Source organism: Mobula birostris, chromosome 32, assembly GCF_030028105.1.
Source record: "Mobula birostris isolate sMobBir1 chromosome 32, sMobBir1.hap1, whole genome shotgun sequence".
Taxonomy (NCBI): domain Eukaryota; kingdom Metazoa; phylum Chordata; class Chondrichthyes; order Myliobatiformes; family Myliobatidae; genus Mobula; species Mobula birostris.
This window is the reverse complement of record NC_092401.1, coordinates 8,735,434-8,762,439: the sequence shown is the minus strand read 5'-3', so window position 1 is coordinate 8,762,439 and position 27,006 is coordinate 8,735,434. Positions and strand designations below refer to the sequence as shown.

At 41.1% G+C, this 27,006-nt stretch overlaps 1 protein-coding gene across 1 annotated transcript in view; it reads left to right on the top strand.

Moving 5' to 3' along the window:
* LOC140191129 (interleukin-12 receptor subunit beta-2-like) overlaps positions 1-22,969 on the top strand; it is a 62,472-nt gene extending 39,503 nt beyond the window's left edge. The window contains exons 11-15 of the mRNA XM_072248238.1: positions 10,041-10,196; positions 11,161-11,298; positions 15,337-15,436; positions 18,310-18,397; positions 21,800-22,969. Of these exons, the coding sequence (XP_072104339.1) occupies positions 10,041-10,196; positions 11,161-11,298; positions 15,337-15,436; positions 18,310-18,397; positions 21,800-22,165 (848 nt within the window). The 3' untranslated portion in view covers positions 22,166-22,969. The remainder of the gene's footprint in view (positions 1-10,040; positions 10,197-11,160; positions 11,299-15,336; positions 15,437-18,309; positions 18,398-21,799) is intronic.
* The last annotated feature ends 4,037 nt before the right edge of the window (positions 22,970-27,006 follow it).

The following is a 27,006-nucleotide window of genomic DNA, read 5'->3' as shown; positions in this document are numbered from 1 at the left end:
AGATGTCTTGTAGGGCATTATGTATCCCACTCCAATAGTCTTTGATAACAGGGCGTTCCCAGAAAATATGTTAATGGTTTGCATTTTGATTTCCACAATTTCTCCAGCAAACGGGGGGTTACTATCATAATAGGATTTCTGAGAGGGTGTAATAAAATACCTTATCAAGTGTTTCCACCCGAACTCCCTCCATTTCTGTGAACTGGTATACTTCCATTGATACCTCCATATTATTGTCCAGTTTTCCCCAGATATTATTATCCCTCATTCCTTCTCCCATTTTGTTTTAATGTATGAAGTCGAATGTGTTTTAAGATTTGACAAACCCTTATACATGCTTGAAATGATTTTACTACCATTGTCTGAATTATATGCTTTTCTAAATAGCTCTATCAGACATGTACTTGCCTTGGTCACATTTTTAACCGTGCTATTAACATACTGTTGCATCTGTAAGTACCGGTTAAAGTCTTGTTTTTCTATTAAGTGTTTCTCTTTGAGCATTTCAAAACTGAACAGTGTTCCTTCTTTCATTATATTGCAAATAGCTGTTATTCCTTTAGCTGTCCAGTCCTTAAATCTAGCATCCAGTCATATGCACACCATTTAAGAATTGCAACGTCTCTCTCTGGTTTATATTCTTTTATAATAGTTTTCCATATTTTAAGAGTCCATTTCACCCACGGGTTGTCAATATTATTTATGTAACACTGTAGGTTGTCATCAGCCAAAATTGCCTGTATGGGGATGGAAAGTATCCTCTCCTCAATGTTTTTCCATTGAGCATCATATAATGGGTTATAACCACATAACTATATAACAATTACAGCACGGAAACAGGCCATCTCGGCCTTACTAGTCCACGCCGAACTCTTACTCTCACCTAGTCCCGCCGAACTCTTTCTCTCACCTAGTCCCACCAACCTGCACTCAGCCCATAACCCTCCATTCCTTTCCTGTCCATATAGCTATCCAATTTAACTTCAAATGGCAACTTCAAAACTGCCTCAACCACTTCCGCTGGGTTGGACCAGCATGTCACAGCTCTCAACTGTACTGCAAAATAATTATCTCTAAGAGAAGGTAGGCCCCATCCCCCCTTTTCCTTGGCTAATTGCAAAGTTTTGAGACCTTTTACCTTGCCATATATATCTTGATAGCATCTTGTTCCATTCATTGAATTGATTTTGGTTAATCTCAATTGGTAAGGTCTGAAAGAGATAGTCTGGGCAGTATATTCATTTTAACAGATTCAATCCTTGAACTGAGACCAAGAAAAGGAATTAGGTTCCACCTTGTTATATCTTCCTTAATTTTTTTATATATAGGCTGATAATTGCAATCTGATAATCTTGCCAAATCTTTTGGCATAGTGATGCCCAAATATTTGAAAGACTCTGTTTGTCATGCCCAAGGATATCTACTTTCAATTTCTCTTGGTGGGCTACAATTATATGAAAGTAGTTGGGTTTTATCTATGTTGATCTTGTATCCTGATAATTGGCCATATTATTTGAAGGATTGCATCAATTTAGGTAAAGAGTCTGTTGGTTGCCCTAGATAGATCAAAATGTCATCTGCGTAACAGGCCAATTTATGCTCTGTCCCTTGAATAGTAATTCCCCTGATATCTTCATTTTGTCTGATGTATTGAGCTAATGGTTCCAGATATAATGCGAAGAGTAGCGGTGACCATGCACATCCCTGTCTCGTGCCCCTTTCTAGGATACAACTATTAGATAAATATCCATTGATTTTAATCCTGGCAGTAGGATTGTCGTACAGTGCCTGTATAGTTTTAATAATTGTGTCATATAGACGAAACCTATGTAAAACTCTATAAAGAAAATTCCAATTAACTGAATCAAATGCCTTTTCAGCGTCCACACATATCACTATTGCTTCAATTTCATTTTTTTTTAATATGATCCATAATGTGAAGTGTCCTTCATATATTGTCTTGTGTTTGGTGTTGCTGTATGAAACCTGTCTGATCATTATGTATCAGTGTGGGTAGTAACTCTTCTAATCGTTTGGCCATGATGGAGGTAAATATTCTATAATCCACATTAAGAACAGATATTGGTCTAAATGACCCACATTCCATTTTATCCTTGCCTTCTTTCGGTATAGCTGAGATTATCGCCTCCTTCCAGCTGGGTGGCATTTGCACCTTTCTCAGGGCCCAGTTCAGTGTGGGGAGTAAAATAGGGATTAACTCACTTCTAAACTCTTTATACCACTCTGCTGTATATCCATCTGATCCTGGTGACTTGCTTAATTTAAGCCTACCAATTGCAGTTTTTAGTTCCACTTCAGTTATGTCAGCAATCATCGTTTTATTTTGTTCTTTGCTTAAAGTGGGTAACTCTAAAGAATTCAGGAAGGTGTCAATTTGGGTTAAGTTTCCCTCTGGAACTTCGGAATATAGAGTTTTATAAAACATTTCAAAATCTTCATGAATTTCACTTAGCTTATTTTTTTATCACTTTTGTTCTTGGATCCCTAATTCTATGATTTGTATTTTCTGCTATTTTTTTTCCATTTTCCACGCCAGTATTTTCACAGATTTAAATCCACTTTCATAGTGTCTCTGTTTCAGAAACATTAATTTTTTTCTAATTTCTTGTGCAGCCAAACTATTAATTTCATTCCTAATTTTTTTAGTTTCCTCTCGTGTATCCTGTGCCAAACTCAATTTGTTTTTTTTTTCTAGTTTCTTCAGCTTATTTTGTAATTCCTCTAATGTTTTATACTTTATTTCTTTCTTATATGAAGATATCGCTATAATTTTCCCTCTTAAGACAGCCTTCAGAGTATCCCATAGAATGGAAGGTGAAACCTCTCCATTTTCATTGAATTCTAAGTAAAGACCAATTTCTTTTTTATTTTTTTCCTTAAAATAGGGATCATTGAATAGACTTGCATTTAGTTTCCAAATAGTATTCTTTGGTTGTAGGTCAAAATCAACAGATAAATATATAGGTGCATGGTCACTTACATCTATTGTTCCAATTCCACAGGTGATTATTTTGTCTATATTTTCCAAATGTTATGAAATGTCTATTCTTGTATATACGGAATGGGGGGCAGAATAATGAGTGTAATCCCTTCTGTCAGAGAAAAGGTCCCTCCATATATCAATTAGACCAACATCCTCAAAAAAAAGTGTTAACTTTCTTATGTAAGGACTTTGTTTCATAAGTTTTTCTATTGGAAGAGTCTAACTTTGGTTGTAATTGTAAATTTAAGGTAATTGTAAATTTAAGTCTCCCCCACATATCAAGAGACTGTCTGTTTCCGTTCCCATAATATTAGTAATTTTCTGGAAGAAACTAATATCACTTCTTGGGGGTGCGTATATATTCAATAAAATAACTGGATTTCCATCTATATTCCCCCTTAACAGAATATATCTGCCCTCTCTATCTCCCATTTCAAATACTTTTTCAAAATTTAGCTTGCTTGAGATGAGAAGAGTAACTCCTCTCCTATGCCCTGATTTATATGAGGAGAAAAACAAATTAGTGAAACCCATTCTCTTTAATTTTCCATGCTTATCATCACTTAAGTGAGTTTCCTGTAAATAGACTACATGGGCTTGTTCTTTTTTCATTTTTGACAGAATTTTACTGCACTTGACTGGATTCAACAGCCCATTGACATTAAAATAAATGAATTTTACTTAGTCCTTAGCCATGTGTGTTTATCTATTAGTATATCATTGAAATTTGCAGAATATAATTTAATCGATTTACTCCCTGAACAAATAAGAGCCAAGAAACGCGAATAATAAAAAAAAAGGTAACGAAGGTGTGATTCCAAGGCTGGGGTCTCTAGATGACCCTGGGTTGAGCTAGAAGAAACGTCTAGCCATGGGGGATAGCCCCTCCTACCTGTGGGTTGAGGGTCCCTGTTGCAGTACCTATAAAAGTAAGTAAAAAAAACTATGTCCATTACACAGAAATGATTTCCCTGTGTATTCCTCCCATGTATATGTTCTCATTTAGGTGGGGAAAAAGGAATGAATGAATGAATTTTTTAAAAATTGAGTAATATAAAATCCATATTATAATACTGTATGTATTTCTCGATATAGGTATATCACTGTCTATTTTTGCTTCCATTTAGTTTCTCAACACTTTTAAAGTTAGCCAAACCTTATGGCTCTTCTGGAGGAGGTGAGGACTGTCCTCGGAGAACTCAGTCTTCCTAATATCCTTCTCTCATCCTGTTCCCGTCCCCTGCTTTCTAGGTTCTCTTACTATTTCCCTAGCAGATCGGGATAACTTCTCAGTCAGACTTTCCCTTGGTTTGACCACGCTAATGGGCAGTCCTCTGTTATTCATGTCTGTAGTCGCCTCTTCTACCATCTGATATAGCTGTATCCCTTCTTGGTAAAATACACTCAGTTTAGCAGGGTATGGGGTTTGGAATTTAATCTTTCCTTGCTTTAGTATTCATTTTGCTTCGGAACATTACTTCCATTTCTGTAGGACCGCCGGGAGGTGATCATGATCAAAGTATATTAACTTTCCGTTCCAAATCACCCTCTTCTTACCCCAGGCCCTTCGTAGAATCTCCACCTTGCTCTTGAATCGAGGGAATTTAAGTACTATTGAGCGTAGTTTACTTTGTCTGTCTCCGGGAGGCCGTGGAACAAGCGAACGATGCACCCTCTCAATTTCAATCTCCATAGTCGAGGGAATCTCCAGCGCTTCCCGCAGCAGCTTTTCTACAAAGTCTATCATCGACAATCCCTCTGCTTCTTCGGGAACATTATAAATCCTGATATTTTTCCCTCGCGATCTTCCCTCCTGGTCAAGCAATTTACTTTCCTGTTGACTTAATATTTTTATCGTCTTACTTAGTATCTGTTCCACGTTTTGCACGCGATCTTCCACCTTCTCAATTCGAGTCTTTGCCACTGCTATTTTCTGATTGACGTTGGCGAGCTCTGATTTTATATCATTGAGTTGTTGCTTTATATCTTTTTGGATTTCCCTTATCTCTTCCAAAACCCTTATCATAATTGTCGCTTCGCCTGAACGAGGCCCCGCGTCAGCCTTGCCGCCACGTGCACGTGTAGGAGAGCCGCTCGTTGTACCTCTCTCTTCCATAGGCTCCGCAGTGATGCTTTTCTTATCTCCATTCTTTTTCCCCATTCTTGCCCCCCCATCAATTCAGATATTTTCGAAAGATCTTATATTTGATGGATTAACGGGACAAAATATGCATTTTTCCGGAGCAGCTGTTGATTTAAGCTGGCATTCTGAATGATGGCGTCACCGGAACCCCCTCCTTTGTACTCTTTCCAATGCTTCCACATCCTTCCTATACTGAGGCGACCAGAACTGGACACAGTACTCCAAGTGTGGCCTATCCAGAGTTTTATAGAGCTGCATCATTACCTCACGACTCTTAAACTCTATCCCTCCACTTATGAAAGCTAACACCCCATAAGCTTTCTTAACCACCCTATCTACCTGTAAGACAACTTCCAGGGATCTGTGGACATGTACCCCAAGATCCCTCTGCTCCTCCACACTACCAAGTATCCTGCCATTTACTTTGTACTCTGTCTTGGAGTTTGTCCTTCCAAAGTGTACCACCTCACACTTCTCTGGGTTGAACTCCATCTGCCACTTCTCAGCCCACTTCTGCATCCTATCAATGTCTCTCTGCAATCTTTGACAATCCTCTACACTATCTACAACACCACCAACCTTTGTGTTGTCTGCAAACTTGCCAATCCATCCTTCTACCGCCACATCCGGTCGTTAATAAAAATCATGAAAAGTAGAGGTCCCAGAACAGATTCTTGAGGGACACCACTAGTCACAACCCTCCAATCTGAATGTACTCCCTCCACCACGACCCTCTGCCTTCTGCAGGCAAGCCAATTCTGAATCCACCTGGCCAAACTTCCCTGGATCCCATGCTTTCTGACTTTCTGAATAAGCCTACCATGTGGAACCTTGTCAAATGCCTTACTAAAATCCATGTAGTTCACAACCACTGCACTACCCTCATCTATATGCCTGGTCACCTCCTCAAAGAACTCTATCAGGCTTGTTAGACACGATCTGCCCTTCACAAAGTCATGCTGACTGTCCTTGATCAGACCATGATTCTCTAAATGCCCACAGATCCTATATCTGAGAATCTTTTCCAACAGCTTTCCCACCACAGACGTAAGGCTCACTGGTCTATAATTACCCGGACTATCCCTACTACCTTTTTTGAACAAGGGGACAACATTCGCCCCCCTCCAATCCTCTGGTACCATTCCCATGGACAACGAGGACATAAAGATCCCAGCAAGAGGCTCAGCAATCTCTTCCCTCGCCTCGTGGAGCAGCCTGGGGAATATTCCGTCAGGCCCCGGGGACTTATCCGTCCTAATGTATTTTAACAACTCCAATACCTCCTCTCCCTTAATATCAACATGCTCCAGAACATCAACCTCACTCATATTGTCCTCACCGTCATCAAGTTCCCTTTCATTGGTGAATACCGATTATTGCAGAGGGAGATCTTTTAACAATTATTTCTACATACCACTAGAAAAAGCTGAGTGAGATCCTGTACAGATCAAAACTGATCATTAAGCTAAGAAAAATCTTTAATATCATGAAGGAATTTGATGGAGAACATGTGTGTAGGGTATCAGAAGGAGGCACCAATCAATCCAACAATGAATTCAGAAGAAACCTCTCTATTTGAACTTAGGGAGTTTGCTTGAGTCTCCTGCCTTGGACTGCAGCCTACTGATCACCTGACACTACGTCCTTTTTGTTGCCGCTCTTCATATACTGTACAGGGAAACAGCTTTTGTGAAGATGTTCATTATTCCTTAGCAAGAGCTGGCAATCAAGTAATGAAGGAGAAAAGAACAAAAGGGTAAACTGACAGAGTGAGATAAAGAGAGTTGGGAGGAAGCTTGTTTAGAGCATAACCTGCAAAGAATTGAGCAGAAAGTGGTTTCTCTGCCAAGAACAGAAACCCTGTGCACTAACAGCTCTTTAACAGTATGGAGGGTAGCACCGTAGAAAGGACACACAGCTGAGAGTGGTAAATCTAAGCTGATGTTAGGCTGTCTTTAAAGAGAGTGAACCCTCACAAGGCGGAAGGTCCCAATGGAGTACCTGGTAAGGTTCTGAAAACCTGTGCCAACCAACTAGCAGGAGTATTCAAGAACACTTTCAACCTCTCACTGCTGGGGTGGAAGTTCTCACTTGCTTCAAAAAGACAACAATTATACCAGTGCCTACGAAGAATAATGTGAGCTGCCTTAATGACTATGGCCCAGTAGCACTCACATCGACAATGATGAAATGCTGTGAGAGGTTGGTCATGACTAGACGGAATTCCTGCCTCAGCAAAGATCTGGACCCATTGCAATTTGCCTATCACCACAATAGGTCATCAGCAGATGCAATCTCAATGGCTCTTCACATGGCTTTAGACCACCTGCACAACACAAATACCTATGCCAGGATGCTGTTCATCGACTACAGCTCAGCATTTAATACTATCATTCCCACAATCCTGATTGAGAAGTTGCAGAACCTGGGCTTCTGTACCTCCATTTGCAATTGGATCCTCGATTTCCTAATCGGAAGACCACAATCTCAGCAGGAAGGAGATGTTATCACCAATTGGATTGGTGATAACATCTCCTTCTTGCTGATAAACAAAACTGGTGCACCTCAGGTGTGTGTGCTTAGCCCACTGCTCTACTCTCTATATACCTATGACTGTGTGGTTTGCCATAGCTCAAATACCATCTATAAATTTGCTGATGATACAACCATTGCTGGTAGAATCTCAGGCGGTGACAATAGGGTGTACAAGAGCAAGATATGCCAACTCGTGGAGTGGTGTCGCAGCAACAACCTAGCATTCAACGTCTGTAAGACAAGAGCTGATTGTGGACTTCTGGAAGGGTAAGATGAAGGAACACATACCAATGTTCATAGGGGGTTCAGAAGTGGAGAGAGTGAGTAGTTTCAAGTTCCTGGGTGTCAAGTTCTCTGAGGATCTAACCTGGTCCCAAAATACTGATGCAGTTATAAAGAAGGCAAGACAGTGGCTATACTTCATTAGAAGTTTGAAGAGATTTGGTATGTCAACAAATACACTCAAAACCTTATATTGATGTACCGTGGAGAGCATTCTGACAGGCTGTATCGCTTTATGGTAAGGGGGGGGGTGGCTACTGCACAAGACCAAAAGAAGCTGTAGAGGGTTGTAAATTTAGTTGGCTCCAACTTGGGTACTAGCCGACAAAGTACCCAGGACATCTTCAAGGAGCGGTGTCTCAGAAAGGCAGCGTCCATCATTAAGGAGCTCCAGCACCCAGGGCATGCCCTTTTCTCACTGTTACCATCAGAAAGGAGGCACAGAAGCCTGAAGGCACACACTCAGCGATTCAGGAACTGCCACTTCCCATCTGCCATCCGATTCCTAAATGGACATTGAACCCTTGGACACTACCTCACTTTTTTAATATATATTATTTCTGTTTTTTGCATGATTTTTAATCTATTCAATATAGGTATACTGTAATTTATTTAATTATTATTATTTTTCTCTTATATTATGTATTGCATTGAACTGCTGCTGTTAAGTTAAATTTCACGACTTATGCCGGTGATAATAAACCTGATTCTGATTCCGATCTTGGTTATGAGAAGTGACCCAAGGTAGAAGAATTGTTCTCTGTAAATTAGAGTGCCTGTGATGAGATTTAATAGAAATAGTCACCTCAAGTAGTTTTGATAGAATGATGGAGAAAGCCCTTTGTTTCTTGTTGGGAATTTGATGATGTGATATTAAGAAAGCAATCCTGGGGGCAGATTTTACAATTAGTCAATACTTCCTCTATCTGTGCTAAACATTCCCTAATTCAATTTAAAGTTGTTCATAGAGCACATATGTCCAAAGATAAATTAGCTCGCTTTTATTCTCATATTAATCCTTTTTGTGATAGATGTCCGGGGCAGATAGTCTCTTTAACTCATATGTTTTGGTCTTGTCCTACTCTGGAAACTTTTTGGAGAGACATTTTTAATATTATCTCCAAAGTATTGAATATAGATATCTCTCCTCACCCTATTACTGCTATCTTTGGACTACCTAAAATTTCCAGTAATCTTTCTCCTTCAGCCTGTAGAATGATTGCATTTCTTACTTTAATGGTGAAAAGATGTATCTTACAACATTGGAAAGAGCTTAACGCTCCAACCACCTTTTTTTGGTTTTCTCAGACGATATTATGCTTGAATTTGGAGAAAATTAGAAGCAATCTTTATGATTCCTCACTTAAATTTGAACAGACCTGGAGAACTTTTATTCAATATTTTCATTTAATGTAATTTTTTTCCTCCTCTTTTTTTGTTCCATATTTATATACCCTTCTTGTTTTTTTTCACTGTTTTTAATGGAGGTCGGGATTGAGGACGTGATTTTAAGTTTTTTAACTCTGCTTGGTTCCAAGTTAGCCCATTGCTTTGCTTTGCTTTTAGTTAGTTGCACGGTAGTTTTTTTTTGGGGTTTTTTTTTCCTTTTCTCTATTGATATATATATATATATATATATATATATATAAATTAGTATACTATTATGTTACCTTAGTATGTTATGTTTAAATTACGTTGTTTGTATCATTTTTTTTGTATTAATACCTCCTGTTATTTCATTATATTCTAACAGTGTATTAGTGCCTATATGGCTTACCTTTTTGTATACTTATTCAATAAAAAGATTTAAAGAAAGCAATCCTTACAGAGTGGTTAAAACATGGAATGCCATTAATAAAGCTATTCCTTGGTCTTGATTCATGTTCTGTTCTGGTTCTGGAAAACCTGTGCTTGGGTCCAAATATTGTAACCGATTTCAAGTTCAATAAATCCAGATCCTATTTGACATTGGCTCTCCTCCCTGGGCAGCCGTGTAAGTTTTTGAAACGTTCAGCTAAAAATGTGAAATGTGATCTTTATTGTTCTCAACAGTTTCCTCTTTCATCTGTTTTACAGTGCCACTCACAGGCCCCCAAATCTCAATATATAACATTTCTCAGACTTCAGCCACACTGAAGTGGGACGCCATTTCCCTGAACCTCTGCCAGGGGTTTATTCTTTACTACACTCTATATTACATAAAGAATCCTCAGGAAGGCAGCAGGCAACAAGGTAAGAGGAATATTCCAGGATCACACACAGATCTTGCTTCCACTGGCAAAGACCTAACCCATTCCCAAAAATGGCAAATCATTTGATGTACCTGATTTTCACTGACTTAAAGCTTGGAAAAATTTTGTACTGGTTTGTGAGAGGCTTGATCTATTTAACATCAGGTACCAGAGGAGCTCATGATACATCAGTTAGTCTCCGCTACCTTCCTCTCATTACGCCTTGTCACACTAGCATGATGGCAGCAGAATGAATATGCCAATTGGTCTGTCTGGGCTATGCTGCTATGGTTTTCCAACACTGGAAATGCATATACCTAGACTGGAGCTTTACTAGAGAGGGTCATCTTACTTACTTACTGACTGCCCATTAAGCCACTGGCATTTCAGGCAGCAATGAAGGTCCTCCATCTAGGGCAGTGTTCAGGGCTTCCTTCTTCATGTCAATAGCCTCCTCTCGGTTTTCACTACTGTCAGTCACTCAGGTCCCAGGTGGAGACTCAGGTATACCATCACACTCAGATGTAAAAGTATTCTTCACTGCTGTTTCCTAACAACTTTGTTTTACCTGTCAAGGTTGTTAGCCCTGAGCTGAACACCTGAACATGGAGGACTGGTGGATCACTCTTAATCTGGCTTCTACCCTCTGCCCTTTAACCTGTTTGGAACGGGTGACCCTACCAAAAGCCAAACCATAAAGTCCTGACTCCAGCTAACATAGTTCTCAATGTCATCGAGGCATGCAAGCCTCCAAACCCAACAACAAGGTTGTAGTCCTCTTGGAGGAAAGGGTCATCTTGCAGTGGGGCTAATTGTTTCACTTTTTCTTGAACCATTAAGCTTGGCAATGATATTGATGAACAACTGATCGATCAGCTAATCAGTGAATAATTAAGTTCACAGGAGGATGAAAGAGTGCATGAATTCAATGTCCCGAATGTTAAAAAATGTGTTCTTTCTCATAGCCCTCAATATAAGTTCTGCATTACACAGTTTCATACTATCGAATTTGGAGCCAGCAAGTACCTATGAGATTTGGATGACAGCTTCCACTATCAAAGGGGAGGGCAAAAGTGGATTACGCCTCAAATTGAAGACACAAGGTAATGTTGGACAGGTGCTTGAGCAGATAATTTCCCATGCACAAAGCCATGTGCAATTTGCCCTTGCCTTTCCAAATAGATACTGTCTCTAAGAATCCCTGTCAGAAACCTTCCCACCACTGATGTTAGACACTGACCTGTAACTTCCTGGTGTGTCCTTGCAGTCTTTTTTAAACAAAGCACAGCATTAGAACCCTTGCCCATCCGGTCTCCCTATACCTCACCCATGGAAAATGATGATACAAACATCTCTGCGAGAACCCCAGAAATTTCTTCCCTGGCTTTCCACAATGTGCTAGGATACACTTAATTAGATTCAGGTGGCTATCTACCTTTACGTGTTTAAGATCACCAATACCTCCTCTTTTTTAATGTGAATATGATTTAGGGCATCACTATTCCCATTCCTGAATTACCTAGCTTCCTTGACCTCCTCCAAGAGAAATGTACCGATGAGAAGCATTCATTTAAGACCTCATCCATTTCCAGTGCCTCCACGCATTGACAACCACAGCGATCCATAAGGGGACCTATTATCTCCCGAGTTTCCCTTTTGTTCTTAATATTACTACAGAATTTCTTAGGATTCTCCTTTATCTCATCTGTCATGTCCTTGTTCTGCACTCCTGATTTCCCTTTTAGGTGTACACCTACATCCATTATGCTCCTTACGGGATTCACTTGATCATAAATTCATATCCCTGACATATACCTCCTCCCTCCTGACCACAGTCTCTGAATCTCTAATCATCCAGTGTTCCTTAATCCTGCCAGCCTTACCCTTCCCTCTGACAGGCACATATTGGCTCTGGATTCTCCCTACCTCACTTCCCACTTGCCAGATGCCACTTCATATGCCAAAAGTCTCTCCGAATCAGCCACTCCTTTTTGCTGTCATGAGTATTATCATAATAAGCCAAGCTCCAGTTTAGGATACTAAATTTTTAAAAATAAAGATTTAAAGATTAGCTTTATTTGTCAGACATATATGGAAACAGCAGTACATACTGGACTTCAACATTTTAAAGATAAAGATTTAAGGGGTTAGCTTTATTTGTCATATATATATATATACATACACACACACACACATATATATATATATATGTGTGTGTGTGTGTGTGTGTGTGTGTGTGTGTGTGTGTGTGTATACATATATATATATATATATATATATATATATATATGGAAACCAGTACATATTGTGAAATGCGTTGTTTGCTTCAACAACCAACACAGTCTAATATGCGCTGGGGGCATCCCGCAAGTGTTGCCATACTTCCAGCCCCAACATGCCTCAATTTACTAACTCATACTTCTTTGGAATGTGGGAGGAAACCGGAGCAGCTGGCAGAAACCCACGTGGTGACAGGGAGAACGGACAATCTCCTTACAGATAGCAGCAGGAATTGAACCCCGATTTTATCACCGACGCTAGAAAGTGTTACACTAATCACTACAATACCATGCCACAGTGCTTGTGGACAAGTCCCACCTTACAACGAAAGTATTTTTAAAATTAAAGAATTATGTTCACTGGTACAAAGCCCTTCCCACTGACACTTTAGCCAGTTGCTCAGCCTTATTTCCCAATAGAAGGTTGAGTATTAGGGGGTTGAGTGTGTTTCCCACACCCACACCCGTAGGATCATCTACATATTGTTTGGCACAACTTTCCCGAATGCACATAACAAATTCTTTCCCTTGGTACATTTTGCTCAGACAACCTTTTTCTGTTAAGCCCACTTCAATTGAATTAATTAGCACAACTGTCTTATCAGTATATACAAGTATTGGCATCAGGGTCACCTCTTCCTTCAACTGCAGCCAAACCAGTATGTTTATTTTATTTCCCCTGAGAAATGTGAGAAACCTGGTCTTGGCTGAAATCCACAGGACACGAGAAATTGGTTTTGGAGCTCTGTTAAAGGTGATTATGTTTACTATTTAAAAGAATACTGTCTCAAAATCCTTTTGCTCTTTCTGTCCTGGTATGATTTCTTCCCTGACTACAACATATGTATATCATGTAGTTAATATTTTAATGTAAATAACACTTCAACATTCCTAACTATACTCATATAAACTAATCCATAACATTACTTCCAAAATATTACACTCATAACTTCGTCCTGCCTCTCCAATTGAACAACATACCTCTGTAACACACACAAAGTGCCGGAGGAACTCAGTAGGCCAATCAGCATCTACAGAAAAGTTCAAACAGTCGACATTTCGGGCTGAGACCCTTCATCAGGACTGGAACAAAAGATGAGAAGTTAGATCAAGAAGGTGGGGGGAGGGGAGGAAGAAGTACGAAGTGGTAGGTGATTGGTGAAACTGGGAGAGGAGGAGCAGTGAAGTAAAGGGAAGCTGATAGGTGAAAAAGATAATGAACTGGAGAAGGGGGGGAATCTGATAGGGGAGGTTAGAACACCATGGAAGTAAGGGAAGGGGGAGGAGTACCAGAGGGAGGTGATGGACAGGTAAGGAGATGAGGTGAGAGACGGAAATGGGAATGGGGATGGTGAAAGGCGGAAGCAATTACGGAAGTTCGAGAAATCAATGTTCATGCCATCAGGTTGCAGGCTACCCAGATGGAATATGAGGTGTTGCTGCTCCAGTCTGAGTGTGGCCTCATCATGACATGGACTGAAAGTTGGAATGGGAATGGAAATTAGAATTATAGTGGTGGTCACTGGGAGATACCGTTTTTTCTGGTGGATGGAGCAGGGGTGCTTGGCGAAGCGGTCTCCCAATCTAATGATGGGTCTCACCGATATACAGGAGGCCACACCGGAAGCACCGGATAAAGTAGATGACCCCAACAGACTGCAGGTGAAACACAGAAACATAGAAATCTACAGCACATTACAGACCCTCCAGACTACAATGTTGTGCCGACCACGTAACCTACGCTAGAAACTGCCTAGAATTTCCCTACCGCATAGCCCTCTATTTTCCTAAGCTCCATGTACCTATCTAAGAGTTTCTTAAAAGACCCTATTGTATCCACCTCTAGCACCTTCGCTGGCAGTGCATTCCATGCACCCACCATTCTTGTGTGAAAAACTTACTTCTGACATCCCCCTTGTACCTATTTCCAAGCACCTTAAAACTATGTCCCCCTCGTGTTAGTCCTGGAAAAAAGTCTCTGGCTATCCACACAATCAATACCTCTCTTCATCTTATACACCTCTATCAGGTCACCTCTCATCCTCTGTCACTCCAAGGAGAAAAGGCCAAGTTCACTCAACCTATTCTCATAAGGCATACTCTCCAATCCAGGCAACATCCTTGTAAATCTCCTCTGCACTCTCTCTGTAGTATCCACATCCTTCTTGTAATGAGGTGACCAGAACTGAATTCAATACTCCAAGTGGGGTCTAACTAAGGTCTTATGTAACATTGCCTCATGGCTCTTGAATTCAATCCCACAACTGTCACCTCACCTGGAAGGGCTGTTTGGGGCCCTGAATGGTAGTGAGGGAGGAGGTGTAGGGGCAGATGTGGCATTTGTTCTTCTTGCAAGGATAAGAACCACAAGGGAGATCAGTGGGGAGGGTCAAGTAGACAAGGGAGTCATGTAGGGAGCATTCCCTGCAGAAAGTGGAAAGGGGGGTGAAGGGAAAGATGTGCTTGGTGGTGGGACCCCATTAAAGATGGTGGAAGCTATGGAGAATTATGTGCTGGGCGTGGAGGCTACTGATGGTGGGCGATATTTTCTCGAATTTGTGCAATATACTTCTATACTAGCTTTCTGACAATACCAACCCTTCATCAACAAAGCTTGCCTACCACCCCTTCAACAGTGCAGCAGGCAGTCTATACCATGCTTACAGTGTCATCTGGATTATACATTCAATTTTTGGAATGGGGATTGAACTCATAATCTGACTGAGGAGAGCCGCTATTGAAAAAATCAGAGACAATAGGCATTGATAGCAAGTTGTATGCTAAGATATCCAGTCATCAGTGTACTGCTCTCACAATGGGATAGCTTTTTCTGTTCTAATATTACTTTTCTGCTGTGTTTAGCTTCACATACTACGATCTGGAAGCATATTGTGCCGGTACTTGTCATCTTGGCAGGTATTTTCCTTTGCGTTATCTGTGGAAAATGCTGTTTTCACCAAAGGTGAGCTGACCTCTTCCAGGTGCATAGACACACGTTGTAGACATTAATGAAGAGTTGCTCAAAATGCAGCTAGATGTTTATGTTAGTGGAATTTTGTATATTTGAGCCTGCATGCATCAGGTAACTCAACCCTAATGCAAATATGTGGCCATGCATGTGACAGTGCTTACATGTAAGCATTGTGGGCTTCCATGTCTAATGACCTAATATTCACAGATGCCATCTATTATGTGATATTGCAGATACCGATAACGTCCTATTAGAAAATGCAGTTAGAATATAATTGAATACGGCTAGTGAAAGACACAAAGATGGCAAATGATAGGGTGTATTTGTGATTAGAGCAAGGGGGCGGCAGTGAGTTGGTGGAGGGAGTGAAAGGGGAATGCAGGACAGGGAATCGGAAGGAATAGGGAAAGAATGGAGGATTTGGAAAAAAGGAGAGGATGTGGGGCTCAGGGGAAGGGGAATTGGGAGCTGGTGAAGAAGGCATCTTGAGGAAGGGTATGAGAACGCAGGCAAGAGTGGTTTGTATGCACATATGTGTGTTCATATGTGTGTGGAAAGAGCCCAACTCCTGCTGGTAAAATTCAAGAAATTTATCTATATGCCCATGTATATATGCATATAAAATCCATCTAAACAAAGGCTAATGTCAATTATCTTGAATCTCATTACAATTGGATAGTGACCTTATTCTATGAACATCACGTAGTAACTAGTTTGTAACAGCCATCCTATATTGAAGTAATTCATGCATGGGCGTCCTCCTCTCTAAAATGATCACCTTAAACTCTGAGGAACCACCTGCGAACTGCTTAGACAGAGGAGTCTCTTTTATTCACAACTTCACTTATTGTCCATCCCCAGTTTTCCTTGAGATGATGGCAGTGTGGTACAGCCCTGATCTTTTGAATATGCTCCCATAAAGTTACTGAGTTTGCAATTCAAGAATTAAGGCCCAGCAATGAAAGAATGGTCAGCTTTATCCAAATCCTTCTATGTTAGGGGTTTCCAAAATGGGGTCCATGGACCCCTGCTTAATGGTATTAGTCCATGGCATAAAAAAGGTTGGGAACCCCTGATCTAGATTATGAGTTATTAGCTTGGAGATATTGTAGAAGCAGCTTTCATAAGAACATGCAGTTCATTTTTTAAAAGGGTAGATATAGCAGGTGTGGGACATATGTGGTGGAGAGCAATAGAAATTCAGAGTGGTGGATATGGCACCACTCAAAAGAGAGAAAATGATGAAACCAAATGCTGATAGAACAACAAGTGTTGGAAAATGGATTTCATACTGGAGGAACTCAATATGAAGCAATTAGACCTAATGATCCACTTCTTTGATGTAAATAAAGTGGATTATTTCTTTAGGTAAATAAAGAGGTATAATCAAATTAAAGATAGATCCTTTAGGAGTAACGTTAAGAAACACTTTGTTGCAGAGGATGATTTGAAATTCAACATGCTCTTCATCAGTAGTGCAGGTGAATAAAATTCTCAGATGTTGATGGATATTTGTGGATTAAGAACAAAGGTGAACAGATAGATTTAAGATTCAGATCAGCTGTGATCTAATGGTATGGCATGAAAGGGCTGTTGGGGTGAATTGCTTGCTCCTGCTGTGATGCACCTAATCTGAACATAGAACATAACAGCACAGTACACACCTTTCAGTCCATAATGTTACACTGACTTTTAATCTATCCAAAATCATTATAACCCCTTCCCTCCCACATAACCCTCTTATTCTTCTTTCATTCTTGTGCCCATCTAAGAGTCTCTTAAATATCCATAATGTATCTGCCTCTACCACCACCCTGGCAGCGTGCTCCACACACCCACCACTCCCATGTAAAAAGCCTACCTGACATCCAGCCCATACTTTCCTCCAATCAGCTTAATATTATGCTCTCTTGTTTTAGATCTTTCTACCCTGGGAGAAAGGTGCTGATTGTCTTCTATATCTTTGTCTCTTATCATTCTATACACCTCTGTCAAGTCACCGTTCATCCTCCTTTCATTCCAATGGGAAAAGCCTGAGCTTACTCAACCTTTCCTCATAAAACAGGCTCCCTAATCCAGGCAGCATCCTCCTCTGCATCCTCTCTAAAGCTTCCGCATCTTTCCTATAATGAGGCAATGAGAACTGAACACACCACTGTATTCCAGAGCAGTCTAACTAGCCTTATAGAATGGCAACATTACCTCATTACCTTATTAATTCACACTTTTCCAGTTTGAACTCTATCTGCCACTTCTCCGCCCAGCCCTGCATCCTGTCAATGTTCCATTGTAACCTATATCAACCTTCTACATCATCCATAACACTTCTCATCTTTGTTCTATGCACAAATTATTAACCCACCCCTCCACTTCCTCAATCATCATTTATAAACATCATAAACAGCAAGGTCCCAGAACAGATCCCTGTGGAACACCACCAGTCATTGACCACCACACAGAATACACTCCTATCTACTACTACTCTCTGCCTTCTGCAGGCAACCCAATTTTGAACCCAGACTGCTAAGTTCTCTTGATTCCCTTGCCTGCTAACTAAGCCTACAATGTGGCACCTTGTAATACTCCTTACTAACATCCATATACACCACATCCACTGCTCTCCCTTCATTAATTTGTTTTGTCACTTCCTCAAGGAATTCAATCAGGCTCATAAGGCACGGCCTACCTTTCACAAAGCAATGCTGATGAAACCTAATACAGTCTATGCTCCTCCAATGCTCATAAGTCCTGTCTGAGAATCCTCTCCAATAGTTTGCCGACTACTGACCTAAGACTCACTGGTCTGTAATTCACAGGATTATGTCAACTACCTTTCTTGAACAAATCTGCCATTTATTTTTCAGGATAAAAAGCCTTATCTCCTTCTTGATACCTCAGTGGTGTTGCCAGAAAATCCCAGACCCTGAAATCATCCGTACTCGGCTCCAGCAGGTGAGAACTTGAACATGTTTTAATCAAGTCTCCTCTAAAGATTCAATGAATAAAAACAATGAATAGGGGAAAAATTAATACGTTCTTATAGACCCTTCTTTTGCCTTTACTCTTGAGAAGGTAGTAGATTGGCTTTTTAAGATTTTGCCAACTCCGAATTTTTCTTCTTTCGTCCTCAGTAACAGCCATTTACAGGCATGTGCTCCATTATCTTCCCATTCTCCTACGCATGGGATAAAGGAAAGAATTAAATGAGGGTTGATGGGCATGTGTGAGAAAATATGTTGTAGGTATTCCAGGAAAGAGAGGCGGAATGGAATTAATGTGATTGCTGTGCTGTGAACAGGCACGAACCCCCATGGGCCCAGTAGCCTCTTGCATGTTGGAATTAGAAGGAAGCATCTTTTTAATCCAGGGAGGTGCCAAATTCAAAGATGTGGTCATGAAACACCTACCAAAATACAAGTTCCTTTTGATATCATTATCAATGTGGCAAGATACATAATAAGCTTTTACAGAGGGCCAAGTATTATCAGGATTTCGTCTTGGATTTGTCAAAAAGCAAGAAACTCACCTAAGGTTTGGGCTCCTTTGTACAACATGGTTAAGAACTGTGGGTAACTGATACCCTTGGAACTTGCGCCTCATTGAGTATGAGCACCTTCGGAAGAAAATGGGAAGGGAATATTAGCAAGAGAAAACGGGCTCTATTCTATGCACAGGGAGGCAGTAATTCCAGCAGTGTGTGCAGATGGCCCCTGTAAGAAAATAAATCATCCCAGGTTACCTCATAGCATTCTGAAACAAAAATACTGATACAAAACTACTTAAGAGAAATTGGCAAAGGCAACTAGTGACTGTGTCAAAAAAAAAAGTACATTTTAAAAATAGTGTAGTAAAGGGTGGTAAAGTGAACATGGGGAATTTGAGCTTGGGTCTTCGACAAAACAATTAACTCAAAGGAACGAAAATGTAAAAGTGAAGATAACTCAGGGAGGTCAGAAGACTCAAAATTACTGTGATACAGAGGGGGTAAAACCACGGAAGAATCTCAAAACCAAGACAAATAAAACATTTCAGATTCTGTAAGTCCGATATAAAAATATAATATGTCTTGAAACTTATGATCTGTAAAGAGAAGAACAAAGTCAATGTCCCAAGTTAATCAGGTTTTCATCAGAACTGGGATCTGCAAAAGGTAACTTAACGTTAAATGAAAAGAGAGTCCTGACGAAGGGTCTCGGCCTGAAACGTCGACTGTACCTCTTCCTAGAGATGCTGCCTGGCCTGCTGCGTTCACCAGCAACTTTGAAGTGTGTTGCTTGAAAAGAAAGTAAGTTGGGAAGAAAGGAACCAAAAAACTTAAGTGTTCAAAGTAAGTTTCTTCTCCTTCTGAAGCCAATCACTCCTACTGGGGAAAAGGCTGCCAACAGTAGCTCACCCGGGTCCTCAGTCCCAGGCCATTCTTTCATCTTGCTTCCAGGCATAGCCCATCTTCTTGGTGTATCCTTCTTCTCCCAGGGATGAGGCCTTTGGAGCTTCTGTTTATGGTTTCTGTAGCTTTGCGTTTTTATGAGATGGGGTTGCTAGCCCCAGGCCCAACTCTCCTCCTTCCGCAGCTGGGGTGGGGACGGTACATGGCAGAGTTAAAATGAGCTTATTATCAAACTACATACATATCACCATATACTACAACGAGATTCATTTTCTTGCAGGCATTCACAATAAGTAGGAAGAAACACTGTCGAATCAATGATAAACTACACACAACCTAACATTATAAATGGCTGTTATGCTAATACTATTTCGGCTAAGGACCAAATACTGGAAAATGGTACTAACCTGAAACCATTTTTGGCACATTGCTCTTCTTCAGCTATAATTTCCTGGAATAGGGTGGGCTCTGGGAGAGATTAAAGGTCAAATGCATAAGATAACAGAAGTCTTGCATATATAGAACACAGAACAGTCCAACACAGGAATAGGCCCTTCATCCCTCAATGTTGTGCCAAACCAGCTAAAAAGTAAATTTTAAAAAACCCAAAAATGAATCCCTCCTACCTACACAATGTCCATATTTCTCCTTCTTCCTCATATTCATGTGCCTGTCTAAACATCTCTTAAAAGCCTCTAATGTATTTGCCTCTACCACCATACCAGGCAGAGCACTCTCTGAGTAAAACCTTACCGCTCACATTCCCCTTGAACCTACTCCTCTCATCTTCAATGCATGCTCTCTGGTATTAGACACTTCTACCCTGAGAGAAAGATACTCCTCTATGTATGTCTCTCATAATCTTATAAACCGCTATCAGATCTCCCCTCAGTTTCTACTGCTCAAGAGAAAACAACCCAAGTTTATCCAACCTCTCGTGATAGCACATGCCTTCTAAACAAGCCAACATCCTGGCAAACCTCTTCTGCATCATCTCCAAAGTTTCAGCATCCTTCTAATAGTGGAGCAACCAGAACTGTATGCAACACTCCAGATGTGGCCTAACCAGAGTTCTGTAAAGTTGCAACATATCCTCATTACTTTTGAACTCAATGCCTCGACGAATAAAAGCAAGCATTCCATAAACTTTCTTAACCACCTATCAACCTTTGTAGCCATGTATTTATACAAATATAAAATGGTTTCTAAAATGTTACTGAGGGAATGTGGAACAACTGCTGGAAATCTAACATAAAATACTGAAAATATTCATTATATGAAATGGCTGAATGCTAGGTCGAATTCGGAAGGTAGAATTATGCTGAGCTGAACAACGAAGCCAGTCCCTGAATGAGTGGAAAACAGTGGAGTGGTTTGGAGGAAGATGGTGTGATCCATTGCCCACATTTCAGGCTGAGACCCTTCAACAGGACTGAAACCCTTCATCTCGGCCCAAAACATCAACTGTTTATTCCCATCCATAGATGCTGCCTGATCTGCTGAGTTCCTCCAGCACATTCTTCGTATTGCTCCAGCATTTGCAATACCTCTTGTGTCTGGAATTCAACAGGAGTTCTGGTTAAGAGGGACATGAATTAAGAGGGGCATTAACATATTCAAGGACTTTAGAGAGGGAAGAGAGGATGAAGATGGGGAGGTGATTTTCTAAGATGATAGTGTCAAAAATTAGATTTTTTAAGATAGTGATAATGACCCAGATGTGGAGTTGAGTTAGACAGAGAACTAGGAAGTAAACCTGATAGTGAGCATTTTGGTGAGAACAGAGTTGAGAGAGCCAATAAGGTGAGAGAAGATTGAAGGTGAAGAAATATGCAAGTTTGGGACCACGGTTGGGAGAATATTAAGGGGGGAATAAAGCTTGAGCTAATAAGGATGCATTTTCCATGGGAGACCAAATTACCTTTGAACCCAATACTAACTCTGCAATACTCTGCATCTACTTTCAGAATCTTATCACTCCAGACCATTTTGGAATGATTGAGAATGATCCAGAAGTTGTTAAAGTGGAAGAGACTGTGACACTGGTTCCCCAAACAACTAGCAACAGCTTTACTCTGAGAGAAACCAACAGCTTAGACACCGACGATCTGTTACTGAAAAACATACCAACTCAGAATGGAGAAAACTCTCCACACACCTGCACTGGTCAGGATATACAACCTGAAGAAAAGCCAGTCAGCACAAAAATACCAGGAAGAGCCTGCATCACCTCTGGCTATGAGAAACACTATGTGCCATCGCCAGAAGAACTGCTTGAAGATGAATGGCAATTAGACAGAAAAGAGCAGTGGCTGGGTTTGGAGGAACACTAACAATGAACCTTCAAAATAGCTGGGGTAACTAAAATGCATCCAAGCTACCACAGAATTTCAACATCTTGTTCTGAGCATTGTGCATTACTGCTAGCTTTGGCATTCCTGAAGAGATAACTTTAATCAATCTAATCATAGAAAGTGAATGTGACTGGTGAAGGAAGCCTTGGAACCTATTCAACTCAGGCTTCAACAGAAAACAACTTGATTCTCCAAATGAAGAATTGGTCTTGGGCTCTTAACTCCAGTGGAGCATATATCATTGTACACTTCTTTGTCTCCTTCAAACAAAGTCGGCTGGAGTTCATCAATGTTTCTGTAATCCATTGCATCCAATGTACAGGGGATTGGTCTACACAACTTCACCAGAGCCCCGTTGTCTAGCCTTACCTATTTCTACCTCTGGGCATTGAGAGGCAAATGGAGAATTCAATCCTTCTTTAAGTTGTTCATGGATTTGTTAGTTCCTCAGAGTCATGTCAAACATGGCCTATCCTTTTGATGAAGAAATTGCTCGACCTGCACAACATCCAATATGTTTACTCATGGCAGTAAGTTCCGACTGTTGCTGCTCCATGTAACAATATCATGAATGCACTGTACTGTGAAAGCTCAGGATCACTCAAGTTGTTCCTCACTCACTCTGCTCTCTACTAATACTGGGATCCCAAGGAACTGGGTGCCTCCAATTCACCAGCAGCTTTTCAATGGTTTGATGTTATAAAGCCATATTAGACAGTCATAAATAAGACTTTCGAATGAACTTGATGTTCTCCCAATAAATAGCTCTTATTATTTTTATAATGCAGACTCTGTGACTATTATTAACTTGGGAACGTCATTTTGGAATTTTTATATTCAAATATTTTGATCTAAACAAAAGTCTCCTGAAGGAAACTCCTTCCTTTAAAGATGAGTATTGGAGATGCCTATGACCTGGCAAAGCAGAGCCCTGAATACTTAGATTATAAGACAAATGAGCAGCCAAATAGGCTATTTGGCCCATCAAATTTGTTCTGTCATTTTATCACAGCTGATCCATTTTTCCTCTCAGCCCCAATCTCCTGTCTTCCTCCCATATCCCTTCATGCTCTAACCAATCAAGAATCTATCAACCTCTGCCTTAAATACTTTATACTTTATTGTCGCCAAACAATTGATACTGGAACGTACAATCATCACAGCGATATTTGATTCTGCGCTTCCCGCTCCAAAATAGACATAAAGATTTAACCTCCACAGCTGCCTGAGTTGCCAACTTTCTCACTCCCAAATAAGGGACAAAAGTAGCAGTCAAATACGGGACACTTGTGTTTACCCTGAGAAAGACTACCATGACCACGAAGCCTTGCGCGGACACCTGTGTGAGCATACGTGCATGCGCATGCATGTACGTGCCGATTTTTTTCTACAAATCGGTTTTGGCTTAATCTTTCCGATTCTGATACACTGTTCATACATTTTTTCTACTTTATATAGGCCGTGTATTTATCATATCATTCCTGCTTTTACTATATGTTGGTGTTATTTTAGGTTTTATGTGTTATTGGTATGACTTGGTAGGTTATTTTTTGGGTCTGGGAATGCTCAAAAATTTTTCCCATATAAATTAATGGTAATTGCTTCTGCACTTTACGCCATTTTGGCTTACAAACGGTTTCATAGGAACGCCCTGCCTTAGCGGGGGAAATACGGGACAAGGGCGGTCTCATATGGGACAAACCAATTTAGCCCAATATATGGGATGTCCCGGCTAATACAGGACAGTTGGCAACACTATGTGGCGACAAGTTCCACAGATCCACTACTCTCTGGCTAAAGAAATTCCTCCTCATCTCTGTTCTAAAAGGACGCCCCTTTATTCTGAGGCTGTGTCCTCTGGTCTTAGACTTTCCCACCATAGGAACGGCCTCTCCATATCCACTCTATCAAGACTTTTTACCATTTGGTAAGTTTCAATTAGGTCACCCCTCATTTTTCTGAATTCCACTGAATACAGGCCCAGAGCCATCAAACGCTCTTCATATGATAAGCTATTCAATCCTGGAATCATTTTCATGAACCTCCTTTGAACCCCCTCTAGTTTCAGCATATCTTTTCTAAGGGGCCCAAAACTGTTCACAATACTCCAAGTGAGGCCTTACCAGTGCCTTATAAAGTCTCAACATTATAACCTTGCTTTTATATTCTAGTCCTCTTCAAATGAATGATAACATTGCATTTGCCTTCCTTACCACAGACTCGACATGCAAGTTAACTTTTAGGGAATCCAGCACAAGGACTTTCAAGTTCCTCTGTTTTTTGTATTTGCTCCCCATCTAGAAAATAGTCTAGCTTTTCATTTCTTCCACCAAAATGCATGACCGAACACTTCCTGACACTGTATTCCAACTGCCATTTTCTCCTAATCTGTCTAAGTCATTCTATTGCCTCTCTGCTTCCTCAAAACTACGCATCCCTCCACCTAAGTTTGTATCGTCTGCAAACTTTGCAAAAAGCCATCAATTCCATCATTCAACAGGAATTCTGCAGATGCTGGAAATTCAAGCAACACACATCAAAGTTGCTGGTGAACGCAGCAGGCCAGGCAGCATCTGTAGGAAGAGGTGCAGTCGACGTTTCAGGCCGAGACCCTTCGTCAGGACTAACTGAAGGAAGAGTGAGTAAGGGACTTGAAAGTTGGAGGGGGAGGGGGAGGGGGAGATCCAAAATGATAGGAGAAGACAGGAGGGGGAGGGATGGAGCCAAGAGCTGGACAGGTGATAGGCAAAAGGGGATACGAGAGGATCATGGGACAGGAGGTCCGGGAAGAAAGACAAAGTGGGGGGGGACCCAGAGGATGGGCAAGAGGTATATTCAGAGGGACAGAAGGGAGAAAAAGGAGAGTAAGAGAAAGAATGTGTGCATAAAAATAAGTAACAGATGGGGTACGAGGGGGAGGTGGGGCCTTAGCGGAACTTAGAGAAGTCGATGTTCATGCCATCAGGTTGGAGGCTACCCAGACAGAATATAAGGTGTTGTTCCTCCAACCTGAGTGTGGCTTCATCTTTACAGTAGAGGAGGCCGTGGATAGACAAAAGGCTGTGCCTTTTATATATTGGCGAGACCCGACGCAGACTGGGAGACCGCTTTGCTGAACATCTACGCTCTGTCCGCCAGAGAAAGCAGTATCTCCCAGTGGCCACACATTTTAATTCCACATCCCATTCCCATTCTGACATGTATATCCATGGGCAATAGAAAAGTCATTGTTGCAAACAGTGCAGCGAGCAACACTATCATTATTTTTGACCCCTATTAGGCAGGGGTACACTTTAGTGTAGTCTGGACTGACGTACGTTTCATATTTTCTTTTTTTGGAACACTCTGCCATGGCGCACGCGCGCGCTCTCTCTCTCTCTCTCTCTCTCTCTCACACACACACACGCGCTCTCGTGGTGTCTCTCGTGCTCGCTCTCTCTCTCGTGGTCGCTCTCGCTCTCGTGGTCTCTCTCACACTCGCTTGCTCTCTCTCTCATGGTCGCGCTCTCTCTCTCTCTCTCTCTCATGGTCGCTCTCACTCTCTCTCTCTCATGGTCGCTCTCGCTCTCTCTCCCGTGCTCTCCCGCCCTCATGGTCTCTCTCACGCTTGCTCTCTCTCATGGTTGCTCTCGCTCTCTCACTCTCTCTCTCACGCTCACTCTCTCAAAAAAATTGACTACCGGGACATTGTATATAATTTGCGGGCATCAGGGAGCCACTATTAATATGCGGGAGACTCCTGGAACTTCCGGGAGGGGTGGGATGTCTGCCCCTGTGGATCACCACCAGTCACCGGCAGCCAATTAGAAAAGGCTCGCTTTATTCCCGCTCTTTGCCTCCTGCCAATCAGCCACAGCTTTATCCATGCTAGAATCTTTCCTGTAATACCATGGGATCATAACTTGTTAAACAGCCTCATATGTGGCACCTTGTCAAAGTACACATCAACCAATTCTCCTTTGTCAATCTTCCTTCTTATTTCTTCAAAGAATTCCAACAGGCAAGATTTTCTCTTGAGGAAACCATGCTGACTACGGCCTATTTTATCATGTGCCTCCAAGTACCCGGAAACCACACCCGAAACAATTGACTCCAATATCTTCCCAACCACTGAAATCAGACTAACTGGCCTATAATTTCCTTTCTTCTGCCTCTCTCCTTTCTTGAAGAGTGGACTGACATTTGCAATTTTCAATCTTCTGGAACCATTCCAGGATCCAGTGATTCTTGGAAGATCATTACTAATGCTTCCACAATCTCTTCAGCTACCTCTCTGAGAACCCAGGGGTGTACACCATCTGGTCTAGGTGACTTATCTACCTTCAAACCTTTCAGTTTGCTAAGAACCTTCTCCCTAGTAACGGCAACTTCACACATTTCTGTCCACCAACACCTTCAAACTCCTGGCATACTGTTAAAGAGTCTTCCACAGTGAAGACTGATGCAAAATATTATACAGTTCATCCGGCATTTCCTTGTCCCCCAGCATCATTCCCTTCCACCAATCACATTCACTTTCTTCAGCATCGTTTTTCAGCAGACATATCCACTCTCATCTCTCTTTTAGACTATGTATCCGAAGAAACTTTTGGTATCCTCTTTAATATTATTGGCTAGCTTACTCTTGTATTCCATCTTTACCTTCTTAATGACTTTTAGTTGCCTTCTGATGGTTTTTAAAAGCTTCCCAATCCTCTAAATTTCCATTAAATTTTGCTCTATTATATGCCCTCACTTTGGCTTTTGTTTTGGTTTTGACTTCTCTTATTCGCCATGGTTGTGTCATCTTTGCTTTAGAATACTTCTTCTTCTTTGGAATG